Source organism: Felis catus, chromosome B3, assembly GCF_018350175.1.
Source record: "Felis catus isolate Fca126 chromosome B3, F.catus_Fca126_mat1.0, whole genome shotgun sequence".
Lineage (NCBI taxonomy): Eukaryota > Metazoa > Chordata > Mammalia > Carnivora > Felidae > Felis > Felis catus.
This window is the reverse complement of record NC_058373.1, coordinates 37492917-37508065: the sequence shown is the minus strand read 5'-3', so window position 1 is coordinate 37508065 and position 15149 is coordinate 37492917. Positions and strand designations below refer to the sequence as shown.

At 60.6% G+C, this 15149-nt stretch overlaps 1 protein-coding gene and 1 long non-coding RNA gene across 3 annotated transcripts; one reads left to right on the top strand and one right to left on the bottom strand.

Moving 5' to 3' along the window:
- The first annotated feature begins 3603 nt into the window (after positions 1-3603).
- On the top strand, positions 3604-14683 carry SKOR1 (SKI family transcriptional corepressor 1). Of its 2 annotated transcripts, none has more exons than XM_045059124.1 (9): positions 3604-3654; positions 5972-8174; positions 9282-9372; positions 10307-10414; positions 10936-11007; positions 12378-12452; positions 12692-12766; positions 13280-13345; positions 13876-14683. In XM_045059124.1, the coding sequence occupies exons 2-9, from the start codon at positions 5982-5984 to the stop codon at positions 13968-13970; spliced, it is 2775 nt and encodes a 924-aa protein (XP_044915059.1). In that variant the 5' UTR covers positions 3604-3654; positions 5972-5981; the 3' UTR covers positions 13971-14683. The 2 variants fall into 2 exon arrangements, with proteins under 2 accessions (XP_044915059.1, XP_044915060.1); XM_045059125.1 differs by lacking the exon at positions 3604-3654 and adding an exon at positions 5585-5749.
- On the bottom strand, positions 8172-12573 carry LOC123385881. The gene is made up of 3 exons (XR_006599073.1): positions 12355-12573; positions 10919-10997; positions 8172-10299 (listed from the first exon to the last, which is right to left on the bottom strand). It is a non-coding gene; the product is annotated as an uncharacterized LOC123385881 (long non-coding RNA).
- Positions 14684-15149: the final 466 nt, after the last annotated feature.

The following is a 15149-nucleotide window of genomic DNA, read 5'->3' as shown; positions in this document are numbered from 1 at the left end:
ACTACAAGAAAATTTTACAGCCCTTTGCATTTGGCAATCATTGAGTGTTAATTAGAAATTCATTACAATTAAAACCCTGCCTAAACAGGGCCTGCGCGCCTTAATTACATCTGATTTTTAATTCAGAATACGTGTTTACACAGTAAGCGCTACGTACCCCATGATTATCCCCAATCCTCTTTATACTGTACTAATTATGTAAATTAAACCTAATTAACTGACGAAAACTGCCGTTAATTCAACTGGTAAAAGATATGTGCTTGCGGAGAAGGCGCGGCCGCCTAGCCCTAGCCCATGCCGGAGCCGGAATGGGCGCCGGGCGCCGGGCCGGGTGGACGCGACGCCTGGGACGCGGAGGCAGAGCGGACCGGGCAGGGGGTGGGGGAGCACGTGATCCTGACTCCGGCTCTCTGACCTTCGTGCCACCCGGCAGTGGAGAAAAGAGAGAATCCGCGCTAATGGGGGTCAGAAAGACCAAGGGCACGGAGTGCCGCGGGATCCCCAGGCTCTGCACTGGGCGGCGGGATCCAGAGCCCACTCTGAGGAAGACGGGTCCCCTGCTCTCGCGTCTGAGCCTGAGTTCAAGTCCCAGCGCTGCCCTGCCCTGGCTGCCTGACCCTGAGCAAGTGACCTGGCATTGCTAGGCCTGTTTCCTCCGCACGAAGTGTTGCATGATAATAAAAGCTCCCGGTGACCTGCGCCGCCCTGCACTTACTTTCCCCTCACTAAGCGAGGTTCTCCCAGCAGCGTGCAAGGCACCTTTGGCGTCTGGGAGATCAGCCTGCGTCCCTCGTCGACCGAGGAACCTGGGTGGGTTGGCTTTCACTGCCTGGCCCTCAGTTTCTGCCTGTAAAATGGGAATAAGTAATCCTACCTACTCCCTTGTAGAACTGGCTCTGTGAGAACTGGCTCTGCAAACTGTAAAATGCGGTTGGCGGTCATACTAACCAACTAGACGCTGGTCCTGAGCAGAGCCAGGCCCCATCCCCGAGACCCGCTCCCCGGAGACCACTACCCCTCAAGCGAGCGATGTCGCCTCCCCAGCCTCTCTCCACGCGCCTCCAGTCTTTCTCCAGCTCAGACCCTGGAGGGAGCGTTGCGTGGGTCCACGAAGCTGGTCTCAGGTGCAGGGAGCTGTCCGCGGTTTGGTGCTGAACAGAGATGCAGGGGCGACCCTGCACGCCCTTAGTGCCATAACCTGGGGAAACAACTTTTGTCTGAGAAGTCCCCGGCGGGCCCTGGGGCCAGGCTGCTGGAAACGCCCTAGAGACCAGCCCTAGAGGCATTGTTGGCCCTCCCAATACAATAGAGGCCGGACAGGAAGGCCTTGCCCCTCCTCTTTCCACTTCCACCCCCCACCACCACCCCGGGGCGTCCTGGCTCAGCGATCGTTGTCACTACACACCGAATTCTAAGATGCCTTTTAAAAAATCATTAGGAGCCTAAGAATAATTACCGAACGGGATTGTAATTATGGGGTGGGGGAGGCCGGGCGGAGGGAGGGGGGATGAGCAGGTGGAGGCTGGGGGTGGCTCTCAGACTGGGACGGAAAATAGGTTCCTTTTTTCCTCGGAGGGAAGTGTCATGGGGGGCGGGGTGGGGGGGGGAGGGTTAGAGCAGGACAGAGGCGAAGCCTGAGAAAGACGCACAAACAGAGGGGCCAGAGGCAGAGAAAAGGGCTGAGCCGGCTCTGAGAGAAAAGAGAGAAAGGCAAGGAGATCCAAGAGAGAGAAAGATGGCAACTGAGGGAGGTGAAAGAGCAAGGGACCCCGCGAAGGAGACAGAACCCTCAAACTTGGGGGCAGTTTTTGAGGCTTCAGAGAACATGTTAGCCAAGTGGAGGAGGTGACAGACGAATCAGGCTGGGCCTAGCCGACCCCTCTCTCCAAGGGCGAGGCCTGGACAATCCGCTCGCACCCCCAGAGGACTCTCCGAGGGTCCCTGCGAGACAGGGGAGAAGAAAAAAGCTCGAGAAGTGGAGAAGGAGTGACGAACCCCGGAGGAGGCGGACTGCAGGAGGGGAGAGGGCCCCTAACCCTGAGCGAAAAGGAAAACGAGTGGGCGGGGGAGAGGGCGACCCCGCGCCGCTGGCCGCGGAAGATTTATGGCGCCGTTTGGGTTCCAAGGACGGGCTGCGTTAGCCGCTGCTGCCAACGTCGGTAGCCGCAGTGGCCGCTGCGCCCCCTGCCCGGGCGGCCCGCCGCGCCCCGGGCCATCGCTGCCATTATTAACTTCTGTTTGATTAGGGTAATTGTTCAAACTTAGGCTGGACAGTATGATTAATTACAGTTTAATTAACGTGTCCATTAAGGACAGTTAATGCCATTGGGGGGGGGGGGGTGAGGGGGCGCCCGGGTATGAACAAACAGGGAAGGAGTGAGACTGGTAACTCAAATGAAGTAGAGACAGAGATTGAAAGGGAGAATACGGTGACCCAAAGGGGTAGTGGGGGGAAAGAATAGTGAAGACAGAAACCGACAGGCAGAGGGAGAGAGGGGTGGAGATAAATGGAGCTTTGGAAAGAAAGAAGATGCCAAGGGGCATCTGTAGCGTCAGGGAGCTAAACCCCTACCACCGGGAAACTGAGTTAGCAGGAGAGCTAGAGAGTATTCTAGCAGCCACCTAGAAAATAGTTTACCCCAGGTAACTCCAAGCTATGAAGTAGTTCCTGCTCTGGGCAGGTCGCTTTTGGTGGAGGCAATCAAGGCAGGGGCGGGGAGGGGGCAAATCCAATTCCCTAGTTCACTGCTCATTGAAGGAGTCGTTCCTCCCCAGGCTGGAGCTGTCCTGACGCCTTCCAACCAAGTCAGAGGCGGTGGGGAAGTTGGTTTCCCCCTCTGCCCCCTCCATAGCCTACACCCTTATCTCTTCCCCAACTGGCCGCTGGTTACCCAACTGGCTCCCCAGGGCCAATCTCGGGCTCCACTGTTTTGGCCCAAAAGTGATGCCCTTCCCCGCGCCCCTTCCTTCAGAGCCTTCCTTAGCCCCATCATCCGGCCTTGGCCCAGAGAGTTCCTGGTCCCTAGGCGAGGAGTGTTGGGCCCTTCCCACTTCATCCTTGGAGGCAAACTTTGCGGGCCCTTCCTCCATCCTGTCCCCTTTGGCGAGCGTGGGCCGCAGGTGCCGGGCGCAGGGCGCAGGTGTGCGGCCGCTTACCTGGGGCGCGCAGGCCCGGGAGCTGCAGGAGGCGGCGGGCGCGGCGCGTGGCCCGCGGGCTAGAGGACCCCGGGAGGGCGCGAGAGACTGCGCGGGCGGTGGGTGTGGCGCCCCGGCTCGCAGCTGTCAGGCGCGCCCGCCCCGCGCCGGCCTCGCTCCTCAGGCTGTGACCGCGCCGTGCCCGTCGCCGCGCCATGCGCTCCAGGCTTCGGCCTCCGCTCCGGGCCCGTCCGGGGCCTCGGGGGCAGCGGCGCAGGGCACACATCTTCGCGCCCGGGGCCCTGACGTCCCGCTCCTGCTGAGAGCGGGCGCCGCGCGGGAGGGGCCAGCGGGGCCGCGGGTGTGAGCGCGAGGAGCCCGGGAGCGCGGCTGTGCGCGCGCGCGGGGAGGGGCCGCGCCGTCACCCGGAGAGCCCGGCGGATCCCGGACTCCCGCCCGCCGCTCCGCCCGCCGCGCACCTCCTCTCACCGCTCGCCCGGCTCCAGCCGCCGCCGCACGGTGAGTACCAGCGTCCGGTCGCCCGCCGCCCCCGCGCCCTACCCCTACAGCTTTTTTCGTTTAGTTCGTATTTGGGTTCTTGTGGATGTTGTTTTTATTATTATACCTAAGGACTCCATCGCCTCACTCCCACTGCTGTCCGCCTCCCGCCTCGTCGCCCTCTCCAAGCTCACCCCTTCAAGCCCCAGGAGCCGGAGAGGGCTCCGCAAGCAGCCCTGGCGGCTGCTCCTTGTCGCTGCGTGCAGCTCATTGCCCGGGCTTTCCGCTCTGGCCCTCGAAATTCGGTTCCTTTCCTAAGACTCCCCCTTCCTCTGGTTCTGGGGCCCAGAGCCCCCTCCACTCGGGAAAACCTCGCGGGGCCCCCAGACCCTCAGCTTGGGGAGGACGCGCTCTGCTCTGAGCCGCTCCGTTCACTGCATGCGGGCAGGACACACTTGCCGATTTCGGGAAACCGAGAAGACATCGTCATTTCCCAGAGCCGCGGAGCCCTTGTCACCTCCCCAGCCCGCCTGAGAGCTGTTCAGGGGGTTATTGGGCTTGCCTTGCGGACCCCTCAGTCGGGGAGTTAGGACAGTCTTTTTACCTCCTAAGATGTTACAAGGCACTTCAACGCGAAAGGAGGGTCAACTTGTTTCAATTCGATACGCGGAGATAAGGATGAAACAGACAGATAGCAGATAAATAGCTTGATACTTGAAGAAGGTATGAAGACAGATGGGAGAAAGAGGAGCGAGCTGGGAGAGACAGACAGCTCAGGGACAGATAAGATCGACAGATGAGGGACACCTAAACAAACAGAGGGAGAGACACAGACAGAAGATCCCAGTGTCTTCGATGAAGGCTTTTGAACTCGGATCCCCAGTCTGCCTGAAGCTGCCCCTCTGAAAATGGATTTGCCTTTCCTGACGAGTTTAGGGGAGGAGCCCTCGGGGGTGGGCTGCCTGGGCCTCAGGAGTGCCTGCAGCCATGGGCCGGATGGGAGACTTCGGTGTCTGAGGACACGTGGCTGGGCCAGGCGACATAGAGGGCCCCAAGCATCAGTCCGTGGGTCCTCTCGCTCCTGAGGTCCACGGGGGAGGCTCTGCCTCCCTTCCTGGGCCAGAGATCAAAGCGCGGGACCGGCAGCAACTTTTGACCTGAAGCTTTGTGGCTTTGGACAACAGCAAGGATTCCCATTCAACCCATATGAACCAGGACAGCCCGGCTTGAAGTATACTCAGAGAGGAGAGGACCCCCCCCCCCCCCCCAGAGGAAGCCCAGAGCCAGAAGAGACTGCATTTGGCCTGAGCAGAAAAGGCAAATCTGAAGGAGGAAAACTTAGGGAGTGGGCGGTTAGAAGCGAAGTGGCTCCTGAGAAACTTCCCTGAGAACCTCTCTGTCCCCACGCGCTGACCCGGATGGAAACCAGCTTTGGTCTGGAACGCAGCTAAAAATGCAGAAAATGTGGATAGGAACTGCGTGACCCTGGTCCCACTGATGGCTGGAAAGAAAACGGTGTGTATATCCAACCGGAACCTTTCTGCTCAACGAAGGCGAGGCTCCGGGCGTGAGAGAAGAAGCTCGGGTTTGTGGAAACCAGTGCTGTTATCCCAGGGAGCCTGCTCCGCACGGAACTGGGTGCGGTGGGGGCAGCCCTGGGGCTGGGCGCGCACAGCATGCTTTTGAGAGTCGGGTTCAGCACCGCGAACAGCGGTCGCCTCAGCCTCTTCTCCCTCCCCACCCCCCGCCCCCGCCACGGCCTCGAGACCCTCCTCCTTCTCCTTGCCCACCCCCCCCCCGCCCCCTGCTGTCTGGAGATGGGCAGTGACCGCCCCTCCCCCGGTCCGTACCCCTCCCTGCGTCTTCCCCGCCCGCCCGCGTGCATGCGCGACTGAGCAGAGGGGCAGCCTGTCCCCGAAGTCCGGGCTTCAGGACCCGGGCGGGTAGGGCAGGCATCAAGGGTAGCCAAAGGCTCAAGGATCTGGACGTTACGAACCCTGGGTTAGGCAATGGCTTTGCTGTGTGGCCTTGGGCAAGTCACTCTCCGTCTCTGGGCCCCACTTCCTGCACAATCCGAAAACAAAATTGGGTTCCGAGCTGCCCGGGCAATCCTGAGGTCTCAATTACCCCTTCTTCTCCCCCCAAACCCCAGGGGCTTTTGTTGTGGCGCCAGCGCGCGTCTGAATAACAAAAGGCTCCCGTCCAGAGGGAGAATGAGCTTGGACTCCCCGTGGCCAAGTTTCTCCGCGCGCCCAACTCGGCGCGCCCAGCTGGGCGGGCCCGAGCCACGGTGGCGCTGAAAATGGCTCAACTGCTCTCTACTTTCTCTGTTTCATAGGAGCGGCGGCATGGAGGCTCTCACCACTCAGCTGGGGCCGGGGCGCGAGGGCAACTCCTCACCCAACTCGAAGCAGGAGCTGCAACCCTACTCAGGCTCCAGCGCTCTCAAACCCAACCAGGTGGGCGAGACGTCGCTGTACGGGGTGCCTATCGTGTCTCTGGTCATCGACGGCCAGGAACGCCTGTGCCTGGCACAGATCTCCAACACTCTCCTCAAGAACTACAGCTACAATGAGATCCACAACCGCCGTGTGGCCCTGGGCATCACGTGCGTGCAGTGCACGCCCGTGCAACTGGAGATTCTGCGTCGGGCCGGGGCCATGCCGATCTCCTCGCGCCGCTGCGGTATGATCACGAAGCGCGAGGCCGAACGCCTGTGCAAGTCGTTCCTGGGCGAGCACAAGCCACCCAAGCTGCCCGAGAACTTCGCCTTCGATGTGGTGCACGAGTGCGCGTGGGGCTCGCGTGGCAGCTTCATCCCTGCGCGTTACAACAGCTCGCGTGCCAAGTGCATCAAGTGCGGCTACTGCAGCATGTATTTCTCGCCTAACAAGTTCATCTTCCACTCGCACCGCACACCCGACGCCAAGTATACACAGCCCGACGCCGCTAACTTCAACTCGTGGCGCCGTCACCTCAAACTCAGTGACAAGTCGGCCACAGATGAACTGAGCCACGCCTGGGAGGACGTCAAGGCCATGTTCAATGGCGGCACGCGCAAGCGGACTTTCTCGCTGCAAGGAGGCGGCGGCGGCGGTGCTAATGGCGGGTCGGGTGGGCAGGGGAAGGGCGGTGCTGGCGGCGGGGGCGGCCCCGGGTGTGGCGCAGAGATGGCCCCAGGCCCGCCGCCCCACAAAAGCCTGCGCTGCGGCGAAGACGAGGCTACCGGACCTCCTGGGCCGCCTCCTCCACATCCGCAGCGGGGACTTGGTCTAGCGGCGGGAGCCGGCGGCCCGGCGGGCCCTGGAGGGCCTGGTGGCGGCGCCGGCGTTCGCAGCTACCCAGTGATCCCAGTGCCCAGCAAGGGCTTTGGCCTCTTGCAGAAACTGCCCCCGCCGCTTTTCCCTCACCCCTATGGCTTCCCCACGGCCTTCGGCCTCTGCCCCAAAAAAGACGACCCGGTGCTAGGTGCGGGCGAGCCCAAGGGCGGTCCAGGCACCGGGAGCGGCGCAGGCGCGGGCACTGGCGGAGGCGCGGGCGGGCCAGGATCCGGCCATTTGCCCCCGGGGGCAGGCCCTGGCCCTGGTGGCGGCGCCATGTTCTGGGGTCACCAGCCCTCTGGGGCAGCCAAGGACGCAGCGGCCGTGGCTGCAGCGGCCGCCGCAGCCACCGTGTACCCGACGTTTCCCATGTTCTGGCCGGCGGCAGGCAGCCTCCCGGTACCGCCCTATCCAGCCGCGCAGAGCCAAGCCAAGGCGGTGGCGGCCGCTGTAGCGGCGGCGGCCGCGGCGGCGGCGGCGGCTGCCGGCGGCGGCGGCCCCGAGTCCCTGGACGGTGCCGAGCCGGCCAAGGAGGGCGGCCTGGGCTCAGAGGAGCGCTGCCCGAGCGCGCTGTCCCGCGGGCCGCTGGACGAGGACGGCGCGGACGAGGCGCTGCCGCCGCCCCTGGCCCCACTGCCCCCGCCTCCTCCGCCTGCACGCAAAGGCTCCTACGTGTCGGCCTTCCGACCGGTGGTCAAAGACGCCGAGAGCATCGCCAAGCTCTACGGTAGCGCCCGCGACGCGTATGGCGCCGGGCCGGCTCGTGGGCCAGGGCCGGGCGCAGGGTCCGGCGGCGGTTACGTGAGCCCAGACTTTCTGAGCGAGGGCAGCTCCAGCTACCACTCCGCCTCGCCCGACGTGGACACTGCTGACGAGCCCGAGGTGGACGTGGAGTCCAACCGCTTCCCCGAGGATGAGGGCGCTCTGGACGAGGCGGATCCCGGAGCACCCAGTGCGCCCAGCACGGCAGGCGGCCAGGACGCGGACCAGCCTGTAGGGCCCCCGTCTACCACCTCCTCGGGCGCCGACGGTCCCACAGACTCCCCTGATGGCGGCAGCCCCCGCTCCCGGCGCCGCCCCGGGCTGCCCGCAGCCAGCAGGTCAACATTTGGGGACCTGGCTGCCGACGACGTGGTGCGGAGACCTGAGAGGAGCCCGCCGAGCGGCGGCTATGAGCTGCGAGAGCCTTGCGGGCCGCTGGGGGGCCCCGCGCCGGCCAAGGTGAGCCCCGCGCCCGCCTTGCTGGTGGCGCCTCCCCGCTTACCCCTCGGCACCTTCGGGATGTGAGGCAGGCACTGGACAAGTTAGGGACGGGGATTATGTTCTGAGCAGGCATGCGAGCGGTAGGCCCCAGCCGCTCTGAGTAGGCCCAGCGCTGTGGAACTTGTTGGGACCCCCTCGCCCCCGTGAGTGAGGGTTTCAGAAAATCCGGAGGTGGGGGAGACAGGCCTGAGAAACGAGTGTGCAGTGTTTTTGTTGATTGGGAGCGGGGGCCGGTGGGGGGGGGGGCGCAGAGACAGGCCGGGACCTCAGTAACACAGAAATAAAAGGGATCTGGGGAAAGAACGGGGAGCAGAAAAAGGGACCCAAAGCCAGAGAAAAGCGCTTGCGAGGCCGGGCCGTGGCACACTCGCCCAGATGGAGATCAGAGTCCCGGGGATGAAGGGGCTGGTGAGGAGAGGAGAGAACCGCCTCTCCCTCAAGCCGGGCCCCAGCAGTACGGGGTTCCGGAATCTTCCTCTACCTCAACTTGTAGTTTTCTGAGTCCCTTTGAACTCCGGCCTGGGGAACCGCAGGGTTCATTTGGTAGATGGCGTGCAGGGCGGGAGAGGGGCTCTCAAGTTGTCTGAACCACGGGTTCGGGTGGAAGCTGTGCAACTAAGCCGAAGTCGTTGGCCTTTTGAAAGTGGGTGCACACACCTGTACATTTATTTCCATTGGGTCTATTAAAACACGAATCATTAGCTGGATGCAAAAAGCGTCATTTATGCGGGGACTGGGCGTGGGCTGGTGGGAAGAGGCCGAAAAGGAGGTGGGCAAAGGGTGGGGGGGGGGCGGCTTTGGACAGCTCTTGTCTTGAGAGCCGCTTTGTCTTTCTGATAATTTTCTCGAGGGCGCTAATAATTACCCTGAAACTACAACGTTGCTGTGGCCTCCGAGGGCGGCAGGCTGCGCCGCGTGCGTCACAGCCGCCCAGGGCCCTCGGGGCCCACGGGCTAGCTGACCTCCGCCTCCCTCTCAGGGCTCCCCCTCGCCGCGGCCAGGGCTGGGGGACCCTGAGCCGCTGCAAGCACACCCCTAACCGCCTGTCATTTTCGGCCGCCGCAGGTGTACGCGCCAGAGCGGGACGAGCACGTGAAGAGCGCGGCAGCGGCGCTGGGGCCCTCGGCCTCCTACCTCTGCACCCCCGAGGCCCACGGTAACGCCCCTCAGCCCCCCTGCCGAGGTCGCTGGCCAATGTGACGCGGGGACCGCGGGCGGAGGGACAGGGCTGTGTGTGTGGGGGGGGGGGGGTGCTGCTGCGAGGGAAGACGAGAGGAGAAAAAGAGAGGCAGAGGAAGCGAGAAAAACAGGGAGAGGGAAGGAAAAAGAAAGAAAGGGAAAGGAAGCTAAGCGAGAACTAACAACTTCCATCGTTTGGTCACTTAACAACAAACCTCCCTGTCCACCACACAACACACGCTCACATACACCTCATAAAATCCTTTTTAAAACCACGCCTGGCACCTCTTTCCAGTCCTCTCATTTATTCGCCAAGTTTTGGGGGCCTCGAGGTCCTCTGTGGTCACGCCAGGTTAGGGCGGAGGGTGCGGGAGCTTGGCTGCGCGCTTGGATACCTGCGAAGAGCCCGCGGTGGCTGCGACCCAACCCCGGGGGAGACCTGCAAGTGCGCCGGGCCCCTGTGGCTCGAAGAGGAGGGGCTGAGGGCCTCGGAAATCCGGCCAGGCCGAACCCGAAAGGATGTCTCCCCCGCCGCCACCCCGCGCGGCTCGCAGCCTGGGCCGCGTTCTCGGCGGGGGCGGCGCGGGCAGACCCGGCGGCCACGCGCGCTCGCGGTGCCCCAGTATCTGCGCGCGATGTAGGTCGCTCGTCCCTGGTGGGCTCGGCTGCTCGTCTTGTTCTTTTCCGAGGGGCTGGGGAGGGGGCGTGGAGCGCGGGATGAGCAGACCGCGCGCGGGGGAGGGGGTGCCCGGCCCAAAGCCTGAGGGTGCAAGCCCAGGCGCACAGCCGGGAAGCAGCGGCGGCCACAACGCTTTTAATTAGGGCTCGGGCGCCCCGACCGTAGCAGCTCTGGCCGTATCGGGGTCACGGTTTCTTTGCTTCTCCTTGAAACTCGGTTTATTGCCTTTAAGAACCAGATAAGGAAGACAATCACTCGACCGCCGACGATTTGGAAACGAGGAAATCCTATCCAGACCAAAGGAGTATCTCCCAGCCAAGTCCCGCAAATACAGACCGAGGTGAGCCCTAGGACACTCACGCACCAACCCCACCCGGAAGCCGGGGCCCAGGTCTCCCAGGTTTACACAGGTTTGGGCTTGGCTTTTGAGGAAGGCTTTCGATCAAACGTAAGCGGCTGCTGGTCCCCTTGTGCGGCTGGCAGATACATATTTAAACAGCGCGCCCGCGAGGTGCAGGCCAGGGCTTTCCTCCTTAGTGGGTTTGGGGCTCTTCTGGGGGAACGGAAGGGGGTGTACCAAAAGGAAGTGAGAGACACCGTCACCCACATGAAGCAGGTCAAAGGGTATGTACTTCCTGCCCTAAGATAGCCTCCCTTCCCTGGGTGCACTCTCCTTCAGTGGGTCACCCTCTAAAACGATAGCTTGGAAGGTAGGTAATACTGGATGCCTGTAACTGACTCTTCTAAAGGTAGAAGGTCTGTAGTAGCTCCCTGACTTAGCTGGGTTCCGGGAAAACTCATCCTTCCCCTCCCAAGGCCTCTCCCAGGAGAGAACCCCTCTTACCTGCCCTTGTATCCCAGGTGAAGACGCGCTCACCTTGGATGTCACAGGAACTCAGCTAGTGGAGAAAGATATCGAGAACCTGGCCAGAGGTGAGGTTAAATCTGTGAAATGGGGGCACGCTGTGCTTCGGGGAGACGAACCCTTCTTGTAAGGGAGTGCATGGGAAGACAGGGCTCTTGGGGAATCCGTTTTCATTGAGTGCAAAGGATAATCCTCTGGACACATTATCCTGGCACAGAGGTATGGGGAGGGGGTGGGGTGGGGAGAGTGAACCAAACCCCTAGAGGTTCATTAGAAGTTTGCGTTCCTGAGGCTAGCCTGTCTGAAGAACCCAGCAAAAAAGAGAAATGAGTAATAATTCTCAGAACTTGATGCATATGACAATCAGATAGGGCAATGTGGGTCTCCCAACCTCACTGGAACACAGGACTTTTTCTGAAAAGCAAGATTGCAAAGAGGCATTTATTTTAGGAGTCTGAGAGGTTAATTTTTTCCTGGAATTAAGGCGTTCTGGCCCCACCTCAATAGACCCTAAATGGGGTGGGGATGGAGCATGTTTTTGGAATGGGATCCTGGGGTAGCTGCTTCATCTGCAATGGGGGAGCATGTGGCTTGAGGCACAGAGGATGGGAGCCTCTAACCCCACTTTGCTCCGCTACCTCCCACTTTTGTGTTTCCTCAGCACCTGCTAGGGGTGGGATTTCTCAGAGAGCCTCCCCCACAGGGAGGACTTGGATACCAATAGCTCCTTGGCCAGGGCAGCCCCTGCCATTCCTCTGTAGCTAGTTCTGAGGGCACTAACGGTGCCTTCCACATCCACCCGCTATCCACCACCCTGCCCTCGAACGGTCCAGGGATGGCCTTGGAAACTGATGTAGGAAGGGGGGGAAAGCAGTGGTGGTCTTCCACTCTTCCTGGTTACACATTTAACAGGCTATGCAATTACTTTCAAATCATTGGTGCTTTATATGAGGGCCCTTAGTATGGATTTGGGGTCCTGAGACCCCCTGAAATTGTGAACAAACTGTTGTGAAAATATGTATTTTTCCAGGGCAGGGGACCAAGTCCTTGACAAGATTCACCCAGCTCTGTATTGTTGAAGGGAGGAATGGGGTGTGTCATTTGGAGGGGTAAATCAAGTCCTGGGCCAGCTTCTAAGGTTTGGGAGTTTGGAACAACTTAAAGCAGATGCCATGCTGGTTAGCGCCTGAAGCCAGAGCCTAGAAGCCCAAAACCTGAATTTAATTCTCCTGGGCAACCTAGCTCCTGGCCCTTTTCCCTCGTCCAGATTCTTTGGAAGCAAATGGGAAAACAGTGCCGAGGGCCTCTGCCTCCGGGCCCCACCACTCCGCCACTCCCATCTCAGGGCTCTTGGCCAGGGCGGGACCTGCAGCACCTTGGGGAGGGGGGCCTGAGTCCCGCACACCCTCCTTTACCTCACACTCTCGGCCCTTCGCAGACGAATTGCAAAAACTGCTCCTGGAGCAAATGGAGCTCCGCAAGAAGCTGGAGCGAGAATTTCAGAGTCTCAAAGGTACCCCCTTCCTGGCCCACCTCACCCCACCTCAGCGCCAGAGCTTTCTTCCCGCACGCCCCCGGACCCCAGGACGGGCAGCTGCGGCTGCGCGCCCTGCCGGAGCCGCGGAACCCTCCTTTTCCAGGGTTTCCCGCTAGGCCGCAGACCGAAGGGGTGGGGGTGGGGGAGGGGAGTGGGGAAATGGGGCCGAGGGAGGGGGCTGTGCCTAACAGCTCTCACTTAATCAATTTGCACAGATAATTTTCAGGATCAAATGAAGAGGGAATTGGCTTATCGAGAAGAAATGGTACAACAGCTGCAAATTGTCAGAGGTAAGACGGGAGTCAGGTGAGCGCGCGCACGGGCCGTAACTGCCTCTCGTCTGGCAGGAGCCGCAATGTTGGCTCAGTCATTTGGATTTAAATTGAAGGTAATTTAACAATTATTTTTTTTATTTAATATCCTTTGTATACTCTGATTAGCCTCAGAATGGCAAGCGAGCCCAGCAAACGGCTTGCAGGCATCATTACGTGGAGTGATTGAACTTCTTATCGCGGCAATTTCCATGGTTTCTAAATTAAAAATCGAGGCGTAAAATTACCTGGGAAGTAATGCCTAAGTTTGCTTTAATTTTGGTTAGATCCGTCTGCCTTTAAGCGCCATCCCAGGCCATTTCCTCCCTCCGCCAGGCTGCAGTTTGGAGCACTGACGCTCCCTCCCTCGGTCCCCCGGATTGGTTTTTTCGAGGGGGCTGAGCGCTGGGGAGAGGGTGAGGCCCAGGCTGTGACCCCGGCCGGCTGGAGGGTGGTCTCATTTCTTCACTGGCCCCTCCCCATGTCTTCCAGACACTCTGTGTAACGAACTCGATCAAGAGCGGAAGGCGCGCTATGCTATCCAGCAGAAATTAAAAGGTGCGGAAGCCGGGGAACAAAGATAGGGTTGCCAGGCTCTGGCTGTGCCAGTGAATGAATGAGTGAGTGAATGAATGAAAAAGTAAATGGCGGGGCTAGTGAGAGGGGAAGGCCAGGTCTACCTGAAAGGAGGGAAATGGGATTTTTTTTTTTTTGTTTGTTTTAATGCGGAAATAATTCTAGAACGATAGAATAGGGAGAAAGAGCCCCTTGAGCCCTGGGCATTGGGAAATCTGCCGAGGGATCCAAATCTGGCCGTGGGCAGATTGACTTCCCTCTTTCTGTGCCTCAGTTTCCTCTTCTGTATAATGGGGCTATTGAACCCGAGCAGTGGTTCTAAACCACCGCAGGTTCTCACTCCTAGCCTCCTACCTTTTTCTGATCCGCTCACTTGATAACCCCTGAGCCGGGAGGGGGTGGGTGAGACCTGGGCGGGCAGGGGAGGAGGCGAGTGGACTGAGAGGGTAGGCCTCCCCGGCGAGGCTAGGCAGGAGAGGTGCCCAGCTTTGCCCGCCTGACTGTCTCTCCAGAAGCCCACGACGCCCTGCACCACTTCTCCTGCAAGATGCTGACGCCCCGCCATTGCACTGGCAACTGCTCCTTCAAGCCCCCGCTGTTGCCCTAGGGCCGGCCCGGCCGCGCCCACGCGCCCTCAAGCCATGCTGCTCTCTTCTTGTAAATACCCGCGGCCGCGGCGGCCGAGAGCGAGGAACAAGCCATTCGGACACGACCGATGTAAATACAGCCTCCCGCCCGCCCGCCCTCCTCCCGGGCGCCTCGGCCCAGGGCCCCTTCTCCGTTTCCAAGTGTAAATACCACCTCGCCCCACGGTTGAACTCCAGGGCATCGGACCTCATGGGGTTAAATGGACCGAAGGGGGTAAGAAAGGGGTAAGGGGGCCTCCCCCCACCCCATACAGCCTCGGACCCCCAGTTGTGTACACAATGTAGCAACTTCGCTGGCGCTGGCCCCGCGCTCCCCCCCTCCCCCCCCCCCCCCCGTTCCGTCCACTTCTGAAACTTGTTCCTAATGACAAAGTGGCTATGTGCAATGGATATAAATGTACTGTGAGTCTCTCTTGGTTCAGTATTGGGTTCGGTTTTATTTATGCTGTAAGTTACTTTGCTTCCTTCTCCTGGACCTGCTTCCAGTCCCGTTTTGCATTCCCCTTTGGGTTTTGTTTTGTCTATTTTTTCTTGTAACTTCTTGATGTAACAGCACTTTAAAAAGGGCGACAACTGACTCACGAGATGGAGACCACCTTGAGCCTGTTTGGGGAGACCACCCTGTATCCGTGACTTTTGTTTTGTTTTTAATAAAAAAAAAAGAAATCTGTCACTTCCTGGGGTTGTGGAGGTGGGAGTACGGGGTGGGGAGGGTGGGCGGAGGCGGGCTGAGGGGTGGGCAACAGGTGGGGCTTGAAGACCGCCGGCGGCGCGAGTCGTGGAGCGCGGGGGCTGAGAATCGCACGGCTCAGGTAGGCAGCAGCGAGCTCCCCGACCTCTCTACCAGTCCTTCAGATACACCCAGGTTGCCCCACAGGCCACCCTCTCCCCACGTTTGGGACCCTCCCTGGAGCCTTTCGAGCAGGGGTGAGAGGACTACAGGAGGCTCCTGGGTGCCAGGGTCTCAGACTCTTCCCTGGAGCTCCCTCAAGGGCCGAGGGTTTACTCGCGCCCACTTCCACACCTGCCCCAACGAGGAAGTCCTTTCCAGCGCGGTCAGAGACCGGACACTTCCTGGGAGTTTGCCCGGCACCCTGCCCGGAAGCCCAGGTTCCTTCAGAACGGCCAGGAGGCGCGGA